Source organism: Erythrolamprus reginae, chromosome 5 (genome assembly GCF_031021105.1).
Source record: "Erythrolamprus reginae isolate rEryReg1 chromosome 5, rEryReg1.hap1, whole genome shotgun sequence".
Classification (NCBI taxonomy): domain Eukaryota; kingdom Metazoa; phylum Chordata; class Lepidosauria; order Squamata; family Dipsadidae; genus Erythrolamprus; species Erythrolamprus reginae.
This window is the reverse complement of record NC_091954.1, coordinates 83741332-83761909: the sequence shown is the minus strand read 5'-3', so window position 1 is coordinate 83761909 and position 20578 is coordinate 83741332. Positions and strand designations below refer to the sequence as shown.

General features: G+C 38.1%; 2 protein-coding genes across 2 annotated transcripts in view; one reads left to right on the top strand and one right to left on the bottom strand.

Moving 5' to 3' along the window:
- The window catches only part of COL4A4 (collagen type IV alpha 4 chain), an 82952-nt gene extending 68671 nt beyond the window's left edge, over window positions 1–14281 (top strand). Inside the window, exons 41-47 of the mRNA XM_070753335.1 lie at window positions 1314–1469; window positions 1914–2012; window positions 8163–8297; window positions 9550–9666; window positions 11021–11209; window positions 12440–12726; window positions 13973–14281. Coding sequence (XP_070609436.1) covers window positions 1314–1469; window positions 1914–2012; window positions 8163–8297; window positions 9550–9666; window positions 11021–11209; window positions 12440–12726; window positions 13973–14236 — 1247 coding nt within the window. The 3' untranslated portion in view covers window positions 14237–14281. The remainder of the gene's footprint in view (window positions 1–1313; window positions 1470–1913; window positions 2013–8162; window positions 8298–9549; window positions 9667–11020; window positions 11210–12439; window positions 12727–13972) is intronic.
- Window positions 14282–15240: 959 nt separating this feature from the next.
- RHBDD1 (rhomboid domain containing 1) overlaps window positions 15241–20578 on the bottom strand; it is a 40936-nt gene continuing 35598 nt past the window's right edge. Inside the window, exon 7 of the mRNA XM_070753308.1 lies at window positions 15241–17009. Coding sequence (XP_070609409.1) covers window positions 16888–17009 — 122 coding nt within the window. The 3' untranslated portion in view covers window positions 15241–16887. The remainder of the gene's footprint in view (window positions 17010–20578) is intronic.

The following is a 20578-nucleotide window of genomic DNA, read 5'->3' as shown; positions in this document are numbered from 1 at the left end:
AAAAGTAGATTGAACCAGTTAGAATTAATTGAACCTATTAAAACTTATTGATGACCCTCACTCTGTCAAAAACCTTGGAATACTCACATCCTAACTCCCAGAACCCACTGTAACAACATTGCCAAAAAGGCTTTCAGAGTTGTTAACCTAATCCTTTGCAGCTTCTTCTCTGGTAATATTTATCTGCTAACCAGAGCTTACAAAACATTTGTCAGACCAATCCTAGAATACAGCTCACCTGTATGGAACCCACATTACAAATCTGACATCAACACAATTGAGAAAATCCAGAAATATTTCACAAGAAGAGTCCTTCACTTCTCTTCCCGCAACAAATACCTTACTCTGCCAGACTTGAAATGTTTTGATTAGACAACTTACAACTTAGTCATCTCCATTCCGACTTAACTATAGTTCATAAAATCATATACCAAAATGTCCTTCCAATTAGTGACTACTTCACCTTCAACCGCAGCAACACATGAGCATGTAATAGATGTAAACTAAATGTCAAATGCTCTAAACTAGACTGCAAAAAATACAACTTCAGCAATAGAGTAATCCACGCCTGGAATGCACTACTTGACTCTGTGGTTTCTACTCCTAACCCCCAAACCTTTAACCTTAGATTATCTACAATTGACCTCTCCCCCTTTCTAAGAGGTCTACCGTCCCTGTCCTACTGTTCTATTGTCTTCTATCATTACTTTTCTAATGTTTTATTTATACAGTTTACCATACTATAATTGTTTGACAAATATATAAATAAAATAAAATAAATAAAATCATTTGACTTCTTCCAGAAATGCTCTTAGGAAAACCTTTTTCTAAAATCCATACTAGAAGTAAAGTGGATTGTCTCCTTCAAGAATCAAATCAAAAAGTGGTCTTTTATTGGATTTTTATTGTGTTGCAACTGAAAAGCTTTGGAGCAATGGGGGCCTTTAAATAATGTTACAGATGAATTGCGCACCTGCCTTCTTGCTTGCTTGCATTTGGTTGGAACAGCAAAACTGATTACCCAGCAAGATTTAACTTGGGACCAAGACCTTTAAAGAAATGTTTAATAATCTGAACAGAATAGTATCCTCTGTAGGCACAGAGAAGTCTTGCAAAATCTTTTACAGCAATCCTTTTTATGTAATTCCACTTCTTCATCTGGTTGGTGAACCCTTGTAGCAAGATGGGTGGCAAACAAATTCGATAAACAAATTGTGAATTGAACAATCTGTTGTGATATTGAAAATTAATCAAAAGTATATTTGTGATATTGAAAATTCTGATATCTGTTACCATTTCAATGTTTATTTCAGGGCCTCCAGGCAAACCTGGGCCTCCAGGAAAAACTATACTTATTAAAGGAGATCCAGGGGATTTTGGTACTTTGGGCCCACCTGGTTTTCGTGGTCCATGTGGTAAGCAGGGAACTAAGGGTATTCCAGGAAATCAAGGAAGAAAAGGCTCAAAAGGTATGTATAGAAGTACAGTGGTACCTCTACTTATGAACTTAATTCATTCCGTGACCAGGTTTTTAAGTAGAAAAGTTTGTAAGAAGAAGCCATTTTTCCAATAGGAATCAATGTAAAAGCAAATAATGCGTGCGACTGGGGAAACCACAGGTAGGATTGAGGCCCTGTTTCCTCCCAGGAGATTCCTAGAGAGGCCCCACAGAAGCTTCTCCCTGCCTTTTCTGGTAACAATTTTGGAGACTCGAGTTTGTAAGTGGACAATGGTTCTTGAGAAGAGGCAAAAAAATATTGAACACCCGGTTCTTAACTAGAAAAGTTTGTAAGTAGAGGCGTTCTTAGGTAGAGGTGCCACTGTACTAGTTTAGCACGGATTTAAATTTTGGATTAGAAATTTCTAGTGCTAGAGATGTGGCATTGATCTGTTTCCCCCCCCTCAATGTTAAGGTCCAACAGGAGATCCTGGTCTGCAAGGACCATCTGGTGTCCCTGGAGAGCCTGGAGCTCAAGGTCTTCAGGGGCCAATTGGTCCTGTGGGCCTCAAGGGTAAGTCTTAGCATTTTGGACATTATTATTATTTTTATCTTGACTTTTTTGAATTGACAATTCAAATTATACAATTGCCAAATTACAATAAATAAAAGTAATTTTAAATCAAATAATATGAATAAAAATAAAAATTTTAAAATAAAAAAAAGTCAATTAAGATAGCCTACTTATATATACAGTAGAGTCTCGGTTATCCGTCTTTCAGATATCCGATATTCCGGATCATCTGGCATCACGGCTGCTTGGGGGCGTGGCTGTAGGCATTTCCGTGCCACCAGACATGCCCCCAAACAATGCAGCTGCGATGGGGAAACAGTCCCCAACTACGCCGAGAAGAGCTGGGGTAGGGAAGACACAGGCTGCTGCCCCACAGAAACAGCTCAGGTCAGCGTGCTGTCTGGAACTCCCTTCCCCACTTCCTTCTTAACCCCTCTCTCAGCCGGTAAAAGCCCACCGTATCTGGGAAGTTCCCGAGATGTGCCTGAAGATCGCCATTCTGTCCGGCTTCCTTGGCATCATAGCAAGGGTGGGGTGGGTCAGCGTGCCGTAAAACAGACAGTTGCAGGGCCCAATCCCATAGTCTCCACCCAGGCTTCCTCGGAAGACATCAGGGAGCCCAAGGGTTTACAGGGGCTGCTTCACCTTCTCCAACGGCGGTGGTGGTGTTTCAGGCTGGGCTGGGTCAGACTGGAACTGGGACGGATCTTCCACAGCTGCTGCTCCCGGTCTGTAAAAACCCACATCCGCCCATCCGCGGCAGGCGTGACTAAAGAGCCTCGAGAGGTCCCATTTCTCCCTGGACCAGCCAGCAAGCAAGGGAGCACTGGGGCAGATGGAATGCTTTATCCCAGGACCTCCTATTCATTTTTTTCCTGCCTTGACAGTAGAGTCTGGATTATCTGACATTTTCAGGTATCCAACTATCAGCCCATCCATTTATGTCAGATAATTGAGACTCTACTGTCCAGTATTTTTCTCCTACTGTTGCAATGAAAGATGAAACCAGATGTTAGCTTGACTGTGCCATTAGGTTGAGTCATTTCAAGCTGCTGACTGAAAGGGAAGCACATTGTTATTATTTATTTTATTATAATTTCATTTATATTGGCAGAGGAGAGAGAGTGTTGCTGAATTTTCATTCTCAAGAGTGTGTATATTAACTAACTTTAGATATTAAATCACTTTGAGTTGATGGGAAGCAAATCATACTTGATGCTTTTTCTAAAGGAGCAAAATCTTGAGCTCACATGTCAAGTCATAGCAATTCTTATTGTATTTCTCAACCTTATCAATTCTAAAATGTGTGAACATCATCTCTCAGAATATCCCAGCCACTGATTCTTTGAATTGAAGTCCACACATCCCAAGTCTTCTTTCTTATCAACTTTATTTGATTAGTCAATCAACCATATCAAAGCGAGGAAAAGGACCACATCGGTCGTCATAAAACTGTGACTGGTTAAAATACAATAAAATTGGCTAAAATAGAGGGAATTTGAATAAATAATAGTTAAAATGCAGTATAATATGCTAAAATTGAGTAGTAAAACATGAGAATATAACTCGTGCAAAGGATTATATTAAACAAATCTAAGATACTGATATAAAATATTCTTAAGTGAGTTCATCTCCTTTGCATGCCACCCCAATATGTTCTATAAAACGTATTGTCATCTGAACAGCCCTGACTATAAACTTAGCAGTTCTAGAAACTACATATATATTTGTACCCTGAAGAAAATATGATAATTGTTTATTACAGTCCCAGTGTATGATTTTGTCAAGTAGGGGCTGTAAATACTGAGGTCTTACTGAGGAGTATAGTTTACAATTGAGTAGCACATGTGCAACGTCTTCTATTTCTGGTGCACTGCAAATGCATGTTCTCTCAAAATATGGTCCTTGGTGGAATCGTCCATATTTGACCATAGAATCTAACTGTTCAAATCCTGCTCTAGTGAGTGCTGTTCTATGGTATTGGGTCAGACCCATTGTCAGGTATTTTTCTAGTTGAAAGGCTGTTTTGTTCTTGGCTAACCATGTCAGTGACCTGCACTTAGAAAGTGCCTCAATATCAGTTTGTGCATTAACATCTAAAACTCTTTGTTTAAATATTGCCCAAGTCAACTAAGATGATTAAAACCCTAGAGATAAAAACATATGAAGAATAGTTGCAGGTAGTGGTTATGGCCAGTCCAGAGAAAAGAAGGACTAGGGATAACATGATAGCAGTATTCCTGTATTTAAGGGGCTGCCAGAAAGAAGAGGTGGTGAACTTATTTTCCAAAGCACCAGAAGGAAAGACAAGAAAATATAGATGGAAACTAATTAAAGACAGAAGCAACCTGGAATTAAGGTGAAACCTCCTAACAGTGAGAACAATTAACCAGTGGAAGAGTTTGCCTTCAGAAGTTGCAGGTGCTTCATCCCTGGAGGTTTTAAGAAAACACTGTCAACCACCTGTCTGAAATTGTTTAGGACTGGAGCTGCAACTCTGGGCCGCAGCCCACTACCAGACCATGGCCCATTTGAAACTGGACTGTGGGAGATGTGGGCAAGCGTGCAGACACTTGAGTAATCAGAGATCATTTGAGCTTGTGCACAAAGCTCCATTTGCATGAATGGAACAGCGCAGGTTTGACTTTGAATGAGAGCACAAATGCCTTCTGCTTGTGCAAATAGAGCATTGCACGCAAGCACAAGTCCCTGCCTCTTGAGCGATTGGAGCTTTGTGCGCGAGCACAAGCACCCCCCACTCATGTGCAAAGCACTGTCCATGCAAGTGGAGAGCATATGCTCACACAAATGGAGCTGTTGCACACACATATGTGTGTGCCAGTCACATGCCTCCTCAGGATGCTGAGCGGGAAAGATTTGGGACCACAGGGGGTTGGATTAGAAGGTCCCTTCCAGCTCTATTCTGATTGATTGAACTTGATAAGGTTGAGGAACACTGTCCTGTATTAATCTGTCTCCATGATTTTCTTCCTACATGTGAAATGGCTGTCATGATCTGATCTTTGGCCTTTATTCTACCAGGTTACAGAGGTAAGCTAAAAGAAGGATGAGTATATTTTAGAAGGAATTTTCTTGATTTCCCACTTACCTTCAAATCTCATTCTGTTGTGTTAATTAAAACATTTTACCTAAGTGTTGGTCATGACCTTTAAAGCCCTACATGGCATTGGACCAGAGTACCTCCGGAACCCTCTGCTACCGCACAAATCCCAGGTCCCACAAAGTTGGCCTTCTCCGGGTCCCGTCGACTAAACAATGTCATTTGGCGGGCCCCAGGGGAAGAGCCTTCTCTGTGGCGGCCCCGGCCCTCTGAAACCAACTCCCCCCGGAGATTAGAACTGCCCCCACCCTCCTTGTCTTTCGTAAACTACTTAAGACTCACTTATACCGCCAGGCATGGGGGAGTTGAGACACCTTTCCCCCAGGCTTTTTTATACTTTGTTTTATGTTTGGTATGAATGTGCTGTTTGGTTTTTAAAATAATGATAGGTTTTATATGTTTTTTAATATTAGATTTGTTCCACTGCTATATTGTTTTTATTACTGTTGTGAGCCGCCCCGAGTCTTCGGAGAGGGGCGACATACAAATCTAATAAATAATAATAATAATAATAATAATAATAATAATAATAATAATAACAACAACAACAACAACAACATTACTCTTAACCATAGAAATATACTCTTCAAAACAACCTTTTAATTCCTCCAGTGATGAAATGCTCCCAGTTCGCTGATGCCTGTCAATCGTCGGAGAGCCAGTTGCGAAGAGAACATGAGGTTCTGCCCACCCACCCAAACACTGCCATTTGGGTTATTTTACCCTCTGTGCATGCACAGAATGCTTTGAGCATGCGCAGAGGGTAAAAGAACCCAAATGGCAGCATCTGGGTGGGTGGATTGGCAAAGCCTCACACTGCCTTCATGACCAGCTCTCTGACAACTGACAGGCACGAGTAAACTGGAGACATTTCATTCCTGAATCCCTCACTGTTTTTTTACTGATGTGGGGACAGGGCCAAGTACTGGCAAAGGCAATTCCTTGGAATAAGTTATACATGTAATGTAAATTTTTATCTCAGTGCTGCAGAGAAATGAATAAATAACAGGATTGTAGAATGCTTTGTAAATAATTAGGGAAATGTGCTTTGGGTCCATGCGTGTTTTTAATATTCTGGGGTTGTTTTTTATGAATTTTTTAGTTTAAAATTGTAATTGGATTGGTGGGTATTGGATTTGTTATTATGTATTGTTTTTACCTTGTTGTGAGCCGCCCCGAGTTTGCGGAGAGGGGCGGCATATAAATCTAATAAATCTAATCTAATCTAATCTAAAGACATTGTGTCTTTTCCTGATATTGCATGATAATTGGAAATCACAGGGGGAAAGGAGAGGCTATTGAGAAAATCTGTATGATGATGCATTCATGTTTATTTATATATCAACTTTGTAAGACCACTTGGCTTATAACAATACAAATCAGAAAAGAGTGATGAACATCCAAGAAGAACAAAATAATCACACCTCTGTTGCCTAAACGACATCTTTGAGGGTGCGGCTATCCATCCTAGCCCCAAGCCTGGAGATAGAGCTAGGCTTTAAGGATTCATTTACATATCTTGGAAAGGGCAATGGTCTTCTAGAAGGCAGGCAATGTTTAATTAATACAATTTAATCAATGTATTTGAAGTACGCCAACTCTGCCAGCTTAAACAGGATGGGCAGACAGTATAGGTGGCATATAGCTGATGAGTCTTCAGAAAACCAGACATATGCCATGAGGGCCTTTATAAATAATAGTGAGCATCTTGAATTAGACCTATAATCCAATTGTGCAATTCTTAAATCAGAGGTGTTTATTTTTATTTATTTATTTATTTATTTATTTATTAGATTTGTATGCCGGCCCTCTCCGAAGACTCTGGGCGGCTAACAACAATAAAGAAAACAATGTAACAAATCTAATATTAAAAAATAATCTATAAAACCCCAATTTAAGAAACCAATCATACAAACAAGCATACCATGTATAAATTCTATAAGCCTAGGGGGAAGGGAAACATTTTCAATTCCCCCATGCCTGACGACAGAGATGGGTTTTAAGGAGCTTGCGAAAGGCAAGGAGGGTGGGGGCAACTCTGATATCTGGGAGGAGCTGGTTCCAGAGGGTCGGGGCCGCCACGGAGAAGGCTCTTCTCCTGGGTCCCGCCAAATGACATTGTTTAGTCAACGGGACCCGGAGAAGGACAACTCTGTGGGACCTGACCGGTCGCTGGGATTCGTGCGGCAGAAGGCGGTCCCGGAGATATTCTGGTCCGATGCCATGAAGGGCTTTATAGGTCATAACCAACACTTTGAATTGTGACCGGAAATTGATCGGCAACCAATGCAGACTCCGGAGTGTTGGAGTAACATGGGCATGCCTTGGGAAGCCCATGATTGCTCTCGCAGCTGCATTCTGCACGATCTGAAGTTTCTGAACACTTTTCAAAGGTAGCCCCATGTAAAGAGCATTACAGTAGTCGAACCTCGAGGTGATGAGTGTTACCTGGACGCACTGTACGATATGCCCACAACTCATCTATGCATCTTCTGAGTGTTCTTTAAAGGCAGACCCATGTGGAACATATTGTAATAGTCCATATGTGAGCTGACCCAAGCATGAGTTGATGTTCAGGGAGAATCCTGATCCAGGAATGTATACATGATAAATTTCTGCAAAGGTCTCTCTTGCCACAACTGCCACCTGCTCCTTGAGCAAGAGCTGAGTCCAGAAAGACTTCCCCTTGAAGAACCCCTACTGAAACATTTGTTCGGGTTTAATTCATTTATTTCGAGATGTAGAAATGAGAATGTACAATCTTTCTATAACCTTGTTCAATAGTATCAGTTTACCTTATATACAGTTACTGAAACAAATTCATGTTGATCACAATGTATTTCTCATAATAATTTCTTTATTCCCTCTCCACTGAATCACTTTTCGATAAGATGGCAGTACATAAATCTAGTATAAAAATAAAATAATAAATAAAACATAAAACAATTTAAAAAATCATTGGTCAAACATTGAGAAGAATTTCTTTTTGCTGATATCTAATGCATAGTATTTAATGCTGCTTATTTCAGGTGATCCAGGAGAACCTGGAAGTGTTGATTACTCATTATGTCCTAAGACTCCAGGGCCTCCTGGAGTATTAGGCCCACGAGGACCACCAGGCTTTGCAGGATTAAGAGGGCCAATTGGCTTTCCTGGACCTCCAGGTAAAAGACTGTATGCAACCATGTAATAAGGAAGAGGGAGAGTCAAAAAAATATTTGCTATGTAAATGGCACTTGTTTTTCTAGATGCACAGAAAGCATTCAATAATTTAAATTGGAAATATGCGATTTGATAAATTAGAGAAATGAAATTTGGAGACAAATTTGAATAAATGATGGAAGCAGTATATTCTTCCCCCAAAGCAAATATAATAATAAATGGAGATGCTCATGTGCAGAAGCAAAATCTTGCTAGGACACATGTGCACACCGGAGATGTGAAGTTGAACGTGCACTCAATGTTCGCAACCGGTGTGGCGTCCTTATCCATACCAGTAGCAACTTGATACTCTACATGAGCCAGGGGTGGGCTCCACGTATTTTCGTCACTGGTTCACATTGCAATGTTTCTCATGCAGCCCCTTGTGTGAATTCACTTCCACACATGCTCAGAAGGTGCTTTCAGCCCAAACATATCTGATATTAACTTGGTGGTGGGAGGGATTTTTTTTCAAAGCAGACTAGAAAAAGCCATCAACACACCGAAAAATCCCCCCCCCCCAAAAAAAAAATATGGTGGTGTGCATGGACCAACACAGATAGAACTGGATCCATCCATGACACCATTTTTATGTCACTACTGGGTCACTTACAGTTTGGGCAATCTGGTACGACCCGGGAGGAACCCACCCCTGATGTGAGAGCCAGTTTGGTCTAGTGGTTAAGGCATCTGGCTAGAAAGACTAACGAAGACTTGACAGAGCTGTTATGGGGAAAATAGAAAGTGGAAGGTGTATTTGGATACGTTTTCCACCTTGAATTATTTGTAAAAATAATAAAGGCTGGATAGAAATACATAAATGAAATGTTTATCAAAGACTGCCCCATCCCTACGTTTGTGTGACTTCATTTTCCTTCTAGTATTTTCCTTCCACTGAACAAAATTTCTTATTCTACTTAACATCAAAGCACTGTTTTTCACACTTGGCAACTTTAAGATGTGTGGAGTTCCCCATGCTCACTGGGGAATTCAGGAAGTTGAACTCCAAACATTTTAGAGTTGCCAAATTTGAAAAATGCTGATATGAAAAGTGTTACATGGCCACAGTGTAATGCCAAATGCAAGTTTAGTCATCCGAAAGCTTGTAGTATCAACAGAACAGGAGTCTGGTGCTTGTTCTAGAGACAGAGGGAAAGGGTATGTATGCATAGTGTGGAATTTTATCAATTCTCAACTAAATGTGATGTATTTTAGGCAATAAAGGAGAAGAAGGTTCATTAGGTGAGCAAGGGTTAGAAGGCTCACCTGGACTATCAGGACCTCATGGGGATCAAGGTGATACGGGAGAAGAAGGAAACACGGGGCCACAAGGTTCTGCTCAATTTTATTTGCTCTTCTTTTAGAAGTATATTTATTTTGCAAATGGATAATGTTTAGATAATAAATATTGGTAATTGTGATTTTTTTTTTTTACTTTGAAATACTAAATCTGCATTCTGATGTAACAGAATCTGAATTGTCTACATTTTTGAAATCAAATGTCTGAATAAGTTGAAAAATTTGCCATCTTATTGCCCGTGATTATCTATCTATCATCTATCTATCTATCTATCTATCTATCTATCTATCTATCTATCTATCTATCTATCTATCTATCTATCTATCTACCTACCTACCTACCTACCTACCTACCTATCGATATAGAGATAGATATAGAGATATATAGAGATAGATAGATTGATAGATAGATAGATAGATAGATGATAGGAGGATAGATAGATAGATAGATAGATAGATAGATAGATAGATAGATAGATAGATATAGAGAGAATAGATGATTGATAGCTGAGAATAGAACAGAATAGAATTCTTTACTGGCCAAGTGTGATTGGACACGCAAGGAATTTTTCATTGGTGCATATGCTCTCAGTGTACATAAAAGAAAAGATACGTTTGTCAAGAATCATGAGGTACAACACTTAATGATTGTCATAGGGGTCAAATAAGCAACAGGAAACAATCAATATTAACATAAATCATAAGGATACAAGCAACAAGTTATAGTTGTACAGTTGTAAGTGGGAGGAAATGGGTGATAGGAACAATGAGAAGACTAATAGTAATAGCAATGCAGCTTTAATGAATAGTTTGGTAGTGAGGAAATTATTTGTTTAGCAGAGTTATGGCAATCGGGAAACTGTTTTTGTGTTTAGTTGTCTTGGTGTGTAGTGCTTTATAGCGTCGTTTTGAGAGTAGGAGTTGAAACAGTTTATATGTTCCGGATGCAAGGTATCGGTAAATATTTTCACGGCCCTCTTTTTGTGCAGTATTATGGAGGATAGATAGATGGATGGATGGATGGATAGACAGACAGACAGACAGACAGACAGACAGACAGACAGACAGACAGACAAGAGAGACAGAGATAATATATATTGATAGATAGCTGATAAATTAATGATTGATTACAGATAGATGATAATATCTATCATAGATGACTGACAGCTAATAAATTAGATATATAGATAGATAGATAGATAGATAGATAGATAGATAGATAGATAGATAGATAGATAGATAGATAGATAGATAGATAGATAGATAGATTTCAATTCTAGGAATAAACACCTCACCCACTCTCAAACAGATACCAGAAAGGTATTTAAAAAATAGGAGCAACTTTTAAGTAGGTTCTTATTTGTCTCCCTTTTCTCCATCCCTTAAGGTCCTCCAGGCCAAACTGGGATTCCAGGGCAACCAGGATCAACATCCAAATGGAGTAGCGGATTTCTGCTTGTTCTGCATAGTCAGTCAGTAACAGAACCGTTTTGCCCTGAGGGAATGACAAGATTATGGACTGGATACAGCCTGCTGTATTTTGAAGGACAGGAGAAAGCCCATAATCAAGACCTTGGTGAGTGTTATAATCTTCACTAAAAAAAAGTTGTAACATTTTGCCCTTTTATTGCAAATTGTATTAATATCCAAAGTTCTTCTCTTAGGCTAACATTGGGGATCTTCCAATATATGATCTTTTATGAAGTCTCAGTTATTAGGTATAATAAGATCAGCTTACAAGGAATAACAAGTTGGCTGTCCATTCAGTTTCATAAATGACATTTGTTAAACTTATTTAGAAACAAATGTTATCAGACTTTTTCTTATAAGCCATAGGTATCTGAATCTATGCTGCCTGCTGTTATTGGATACAGACTATTTTCTATTTTGTGAAATATCATTTTGTTTCATGTAATTGCTATTTTCTCTGCTCCCCTACTTGAACCTTCATCAGGTTGCCTCTGCTGAAGGTGGGATGCCCAAAAGGTTCCATCTTTGATTTTATTTGTAATAATTTTACATGCCTGATCACACCTTCATTCAATACTAATGTTTTAGGCATGGTTTTGGAGAGCATGTTACGATCCTGATGTTACTGCAAACATTTTAAAATGAGCTAATTTTCTTGTGGGATTTTAGTTTATATAAAATATGGAATTGTCTAAATGTTTTACTATGGACAAGTGCCACTATTTTCATTTTAAAAAATTAAGGACATATAACAAAATATACTGTACATAATCAAAATTACAGACTTGGTTATAGTGATATCTCTGGTTTCTCAAAATACTGGAGGTGCAATTTGTATCCTATTAGCTGAATTCTATAAATCGGCAATCAAAACCTGTATGGTAGTTTGTTGAGCAAAACCTGGTTTGGGTCTGTGTCATATGTTGGTTCATTTATCTCAGAAATATTTATACTATTGGGTTTGTTTCTTCAGGGATTCAGGCAGGAATCCTTCTACTCTTATCTAATGTTTGAAATTGATATGTGACATTTATTTTCTTCAAATGGACTGTATCGCTATGAAAATATTTAATCTTTATTCTAAACTTCCATCGTAATAAAATTGTTTACATAGCACTTAAAAATTCAGACTATAGAGTAAGCAAAAATGAATAAATGCCTGTAGCTGTTTATTCTGGAACACGTTAGCTTTTGTTTAGAAATTCTGTAAGTGCATCAAAATCCTTATCACTTATTGGTTTTGTAGAACTAAAGTGAAATAAGGAATAAATCTACTCTAGCAATTATTAATATTGCTAATATTTGGATCGGTAATTAAATCTCAATTGTTTTCTAGGTCTGGCTGGATCTTGTCTTCCTGTGTTTAGCACGATGCCTTTTGCCTACTGCAATGTTAATCAAGTCTGCTACTATGCAAGTCGAAATGATAAATCTTACTGGCTTTCCAGTGCAGCTCCTTTGCCCATGATGCCCCTTTCAGATGAAGAAATAGAGCACTACATTAGTAGATGTGTAGTATGTGAAGCTCCTGCCCAAGCCGTTGCAGTTCACAGTCAAGATCAATCCATTCCTTCTTGTCCACCAAACTGGAGAAGTCTTTGGATAGGTTACTCATTCTTAATGGTAAGGCTAATTAGCACTAGCACTTAGACTTATATACCAATTCATAATGGTTTACAGCCCTCTCTAAGCAGTTTAGAGCCAGCATATTACCTCCAACAATCTGGGACCCTCCTTTTTTATAGGTAGTGCTTACTTAATGACTAGAATTGGGAGGGGTAAGCAAAATGGTTGTTCAGCGAAACATGACTACAACAGACATTTCTTCACTTCTGCCATGATCATTAAGTGAATCACCTGCAGTTAAGTCAAATATATGATTGCAACTTGTGATTTTACTGCTGGGTTCTCCATCAATTCTGCTTGTCGGAAGCTAGCTACGAAACATGCAAAGGGCAATCATGATCACATACCGCTGCAATGATTGTGCCTGCTAGTTATGATGTGCACAAATCCTGATTATGTGATCACAAGTATCCTGCAATACTTGCAAACACAAGGAGAGGATACAATATAATCTTTTTAATGCTATCACTACCTTAAAAAGTTGTTAAAGAGGGCAGCTGTTAAGTGAGGATTATCGATATTTTATAGGAATGTAAAAATTCCAATACCATTTATTAGTTAAGTTTTCCACTCTACCGTAATGAGTTACAGATCAATTACAATGAGATCAATGTACTGAAATATCTAAGATACTTACAAAACACATAGAAACTAATGGATTTTCTCTATATTATAAGCAGCTATTTGGGATTCTTTTTTCTCTGTCCACTCACAATGAATTGTTTTACTGTGAGTTGCTTGATATTGTATATAATGTTGACATCCCTCCCAAGATGTCAAGGTCCTCTTCAAAAACGATGGAAAAACATCATCATAATGTTGAACCCTGCTGTGGGTTGCTCCTGGTTCGGACCGGTTCTTAGAACCGGTAGTGGTGGTGGTGGGAGGCTCCGCCCACCCATCCGGGACATGCATGCGCATTTGTGTGTGTGAGCCAAACGGTAGCAAGCTAATTCAGAATCCATTACTGGTTGAACCTCCTGTACTGCATTTAGTTAGAAGTGCACTCTAATCAGAAGTCCTATTGCTACATTTCCACTAGCTCCAGTCCATATTAGGATTTCATTCAGGACCAATACTAAGAAGGTCAAAAGTGCCCAATACATATTAAACATCAGTGCTTCGAGCCTAATTAAACTTATAACTGTAGCTCCAGAGTGCAATGTGATTAGAAATCCAGAAAAGCAGTAATTCCTGAGTATGTATGATTGGATGGCATAGGTGATTTTTTTTCTTTTTTCAGCATACAGGATCTGGTGACCAAGGGGGTGGGCAGTCTCTTATGTCACCTGGAAGCTGCCTGGAGGACTTCCGATCAGCACCTTTCATTGAATGTCAGGGTCAACGAGGAACATGTCACTTTTTTGTGAATGAATATAGTTTCTGGCTAGCTACGGTGAACAATGAGACACAGTTTTTATCATCCCCCATCTCAGGGACTATCAAAGATGAACAAGAACAACGCCGAAATATCGGCAGATGTCAAGTTTGCATGAAATATGCCTAGTGAATATTGAATACTTTTTGAACAAAAATAAACCTATTTTTCTCATCTTGGTGCTCTGTGTATTACATTTCCAAACTGACTTAGGAATTATGATTTGCAATTTGAATTTTAACATTTTAAAACAATTGTCTAAGGTGAAAATCTAGAGGCACAATGGACACTGGGAAGCATTGAGGAAGTCCATTCAAATCTCATTGTTTCTCTTTAGGATAGCTCACCATAACCCTGCCCTAATGAGTCCAAAGCTCAATGCCCAAAGGTACAGCCCCTGTGCATATCTTTGAAGCGTATTGTGGAAGAGCCATGATCAATTCTGGTTCCTGTTCTGAAGCTCAAAATCAGTATGAGATAATTTGTCTTGGTTTAGACAGTAAATAAGATATAAACAACCAGGTTCCTACAAAAGAACTCAGTTGCAGCTCATTGATGGTTCATTAACAAAATATAGACAACAGTACTACCCTGTTTCCCCCAAAATAAGATGTACTGTACCCCAAAAGTAAGGCATGTCAGAGGTTTTGCAGAATTTGCTAATATAAGGCACCCCCCGAAAATAAGGCATAGTCAAGTTTACATACGGCACGGTGGAAAAACATACAGTACCATTCAAAGCTGTTCATAGCGGTACCGTAATAATGTGGCGTCCTCCGCTGGCCCATTCCATCGCTTTGTACCGGCCAGTACAGCAGACACAGTCTGCTGCTGTCTCACCGCCATTACAGTCTCCACTACAGTACGTAGACTGTAGTTCCTCTGGTGGCCGGAAGCTGCAATAGCAGGAGTATACTGTTGTACCATATAAGTGCGGTCGTTTATGTGTGTGGGTGCCATACTGACAGGTACCGTACCATAATCAGTGTACCGTATGGTACACTTTCTTTGGAGATGTAGCACAACTTTTGGAGCAAAAATTAATATAAGACAGTGTCTTATTTTCTGGGAAACATGGTATGAACATTGAAAATATTATAAAAATTCAAAAAATCTTTAAGAAACTTAAAATATGATTTTTAATACATACTTTATTGGAGAAGGCACTGAGTGATCTCAAGTAGAAAATATTACAATGATTTAAGAAAAAAATACTTGATATAAAATGAAATGTGAAGTGTAGAAAGTTTTTTTTTAAATCAGAACAAGTTCAATCACAAATCATAATGACTGATGATAAATATTCCATGGAATTTTTATGTCTGTGGCAGAACTCCCAATCCCCCCCCCCCCCACCTCCACAAAATATTAGTTTCTCAATTTTGGGAAGGCCATGAGAAATATTTCAGAGGAAAGGAGCAAAATCTGGGATGGACATCAAATTAATTTATATTTACAAATTCATAATACTGGTAACTAAAAATGTAGTAAGCTATACTTTTGCTGTTTTTATAAAATAAAATTAATAAGGCTTAATGGGCTGCACCCAAATTAATCAAGGAGAATTCCAAAATCTACTTCAAATTAAACTGAAGGAAGAATTCAAAGTTTTGAAACTTTGGTTTCTTTAACATAATAAAAAAATACAAATACATCTTCTTGCATAAAAAAATAATTAGTTAGCAGCAATAATATGTTGTTCATGTTATGCCATTGCTTTCTCATCCATACTAAAAATTGTATATTGTCTTATTCTAAATGTGCAGTAAATCATTGTATCTTCAATTTCAGTAATTTCTGGAGATCATAAAAGTGCTGTAATTATGGATCACGTATTTCAATGACCTGGCCAAATCTATGTTTGATTCTAATTTTTATTCTGTAAACTTTAATTCAAGTTAGTAAACCTTACAGAATAGTGAATATACAGCTTGTACAACAGTGTAAACATGCTGTCCCCTCAAAATAACACAACACACAGCCATTAAACACTACTCACTTTTGTGGCCAGCAGTGTGTTGTATTATTTTGAGGGAACAGCACATTTACACTGTTATACAATAAGTATACTCACTATTTTACATTGTAGCCAAGTGTCCTTTCTTCAGGGTTATCACATGAAAAGATATACTTAAATATTTACAAAATGTGTGGGGGTATACTCACTTCTGTGACATAATGTATAAATAAAGAATACACACAAATACGGGATAGTTGTTCCCGACGCTAGGGGCCAGGGCTGATCTCCATTTCAAAGTCAGTGCTGTCGGAAGCTGAAGAGTCAGTGCTGTCCGAAGATGTTTCTGCGGTCATGTAGCTGGCAAAAGTGGCCCCTATTTTTCTACTTGCATTTTCAATGTACTTTTGAACTGCTAGGTTGGCAGAAGCTGGGATAAGTAACGGGAGTTCACACCATTATACAGCACTAGGGATTCGAACTGAACTGCCGAACTTTTGATAGACAAACTCAGCGTTTTAGCCACTGAATCAATCCATCATTCATGCAAACAAACACACACGCACACACACACACATGGTAGCTATAGAATTTTAAATGGCGTGGTGAACTTTTTAACATATTTAGTTTGTATTTTTGCATTTCGCTTTTAAATTTGGTAGTCTTGTGTGCCAAGCAGGTCCATCTTTTTCACTCACAGATAGCTTCATGTGGTCTCCATGATATATATTTTGTGAAATCAAAATGCATGGTTTAAATGAACAATATTCCCCATGTTATGACAGCTATGAAGAGCCCTTTATATATATACAGTACTTTAAGACTACTGCCACCTCTCAAATCTATTAAGTCTCTGCCTTCTGAGTTCCTCAGCTGATAGTTCGTCTGGTGAAAACCAGAAGCCATATGTCCTCCTTTCACTGGTGTAATGCCTTGTATTGCTGCCTGTAAGACCAAACCAAAAAAAAATGTCAAAAGACAAATTTAATATACATTTTTCTAACATTGAATCAAGCCCATATTTATTTCTATAGTTAATATATTAAATTGAAATGAAATACGAACATCAACTCTTTTAGAATTCTAAGATAATATTCCTTTTACAAAATGATCTACACTGATCTGAAACTTCCAATCCTTGGACATCATCCAAAATGTATGCATATTGTGAAACATCTACACACAGTCCTTTTCTTCTGTATTCAGAAGCTCAATTGGGGACTGTGTTCTCAGGAATAATATTTTTCTATTGTTTTAGGGCATTTCCATAGGAAATAATGAAACTGGGGTTTTTTTTGGTCATACAAGTTCATTTTTGTTTGTTATTTTGAAAAAAAAGAAATCAACAGAAATTGCTAACTAAATTGCAGTATAACAATAGCATTTAGACTTATATACCACTTCAGTGCTTTACAGCCCTCCCTAAATAATTTATATAATCAGCATATTTTCCCCAGCAATCTGAGTCATCATTTTATCAATGTTGGAAGGATAGAAGGTTGAGTCAACTTTGAGCCAGTGGGAATCAAACTACCGAACTGCTGGCAGCCGGTAGTCAGTAGTAGCAGCCTGCAGTACTGTATTCTAACCACTGGGCCACCATGACTATATCTCAATTCAAAAACAAGCCTCCCAAAAGAAGTATGAAGAATTTGCAGGGAACATAAAGCTGCTGAATTATTGCAGTTAATAATTGTAAAAATTATTATAGGAACAATCTATACATTAGGATTAAATATTGTGTTTTTACTTTTAATATGGTAGCTTTAAAAAGGGCCATTTTTTATTTATTGATTGATTTTGTCCAATGCACAATGAGGGTTTTAATGGGTATACACATAGTAAAATACATGATGAAGGCTATTGAGGATATACTCATAGTAAAATATATCTAAGAAAGAAGAGAAGTTATAGGAATAGATCATATCAATGAAAGAATAGAAGAAGAGATATAGGAATAGAAGAAAGGTATAGGAGATATAGGAGAGCAATAGGACAGGGGACGGAAGACATTCTAGTGCACTTATACTAGCCCCTTACTGACCTCCTAGGAATTTGGATAGGTCAACCGTGGATAATCCAAGGGTAAAGTGTTGGTGGTTTGGGGATGACACTATGGAGTCCGGTAATGAGTTCCACGCTTCGACAACTCGGTTACTGAAGTCACATTTTTTACAGTCAAGTTTGGAGCGGTTAATATATATTAACCGTTTATTTACGCTTTATTAACATATATAAAAATATATATGAGTGTTTGTAAGATAGAACTAATTAAAAGACCTAGCAGAAAAGTTAAGCAAATTCTGGGGATAATCATTATGCATTCTACTACAAGCACTTCTAAATTTTAGGATTTGGAAGTCAAATGCATAAGAACACTAGGTTGGGAAAGATTGAATTATATACTTCTTTAGCCTCCCTATTACTATTGGAAATGGAGTGTTACACGATAACCAACCTGCCATCCTTTTAACAATTCTCGTCTATAACAGAGTTAGGTGAGTTATCCTATCTTACGTTTCCTAGTTGTTATTTAAACTAAACCGTGTCTCCGAAACATTGGAAATGCTAACACCACCATAGCACTTTCTTAAAGGTGTATAATAACTTCTGGCTTTAATGTTCCCAGACTGGGCTTCAATGCAACCAGTCTCAGGGGAAAAAAAGAGAGAACACAATATGAAAGTGAATTCACTTCCATTCTGGTGTCAGAGGCCTTAAACAATACAGATCAAAGTAAAATCTTCTTCCATCCTTTCTTCCTTCAAGATCAAGAAATCAATGCTTTCTGATTGTTTATATTGTCCTTGTTTTCATTATATAAAGAACCCTTTCAAAACCGGTATTCTCCAGGATCAATTAAACTGCAACCCCCAACAGTTTCATCCAGCACACTGATAAAAAATGCACTTTGTAGCAGTGTACTGGACTTTGATGATTGGGACAAAGAATTATCTCTTAATGGCAATAATTCTGACCGCACATGTGTGCTAGTCAATTCCAGCTCTAGAGGCATTGCTCATCTCCGTTTCTAAGCCAAAAAGCCAGCACTGTCCGAAGACATCTCCATGGCCATGTGACCAGCATGACTCAATGCCAAAGGCGCATGGAGTGCTGTTACGTTCCCACCAAAGTGGTCCCTATTTTTGTAATTGCATTTTTTAATGTGCTTTCAAACTGCTATGTTAGCAGAACTGGGACAAGTAATGGGAGCTCACCCCGTTACACGCTAGCGATTCGAACCTCTGAACTACCAACCTTCTTATGGACAAGCTCAGTGTTTTAGTCACTGAGCCACCACATCTTAAACATGATCTAAGTATTGCCCACAAGATCATATGCTGCAATGTCCTGCCTGTCAAAGACTACTTCAGCTTCAACCACAACAACACAAGAGCACACAACTGATTCAAGCTTAATATTAACCGCTCCAAACGTGACTGTAAGAAATACGACTTTAGTAATCGAGTTGTTGAAGCATGGAACTCATTACCAGACTCCCCAGTATCATCCCCTAACCCCCAACACTTTACCCTTAGACTATCCAAGGTTGACCTCTTCAGATTCCTAAGAGGTCAGTAAGGGGTGTAGATAAGCGCACTAGAATGCCTTCCATCCCCTGTCCTATAGTCTCTCCTATATCTCCTATATCTTCTCTTCTATACCTATATCCTTTCTGCTATTCTCTCATAGATACATTTTATTCCTATATTTTCTCTTCTATTCTTTCTCTAATACATTTCACTCGGGTATATCCTCTATAACCTTCATTGTGTGTTGGACAAAATAAATAAATAAATAAAAATAAAATTTAACCATAACGTGGAAGCAAAAATGGAGGACATATTAAGAGAGACCCCTATGCACTCATTACCAGTAATTGTCTCAGAATCACTTTTGTTTTCCCCAAGAGAAGGAAACTGTGTTTCTGGGTGAATAAATTTTTTTTTTTTAAAAACCAAGCATACATTTAATATGTAGGAGACATTTTTATAGCTTTTAAACAAATTAACAATCACTGTTCCAGTAAATTAGGAATTCTCTCTCAGGTCCTGCTTCCCCTCTTCCAGCAGATGTCTCCAGAGGTTCACAGGCAGCACATTAGAGAAAGTAGGCCAAACCCCAGTCAACAAAACATTCCGCATAGTAAGCAGAATTAGGGCTATTTTGAAACAGATGGGGTCTACGGAAGCTGTAACTCTATTATAGACTTGTTTATTGTCTGCCTTATTTGAAGCCCAGGGATTATTTGCAAGTATCTAGCATTTTCTATGTCACTCTGGATTTCATCTAATGTAGAATAGAGTGAAAAGGATGAATACACACATACACAGACACACAGAAAGACACTTTTTATACTAATCCACCATTGAATTCACAATTTAAACATGCTATTATGTGGTTTATGCAGCAAAGGTTTTTTTCTGGAAAGATCAGCAATGTAACAAACATCCTAACTCTGATTCATAATAGGATTTAGTCAGCTTGAAAAAGCACAGAAACATACTTTTAAC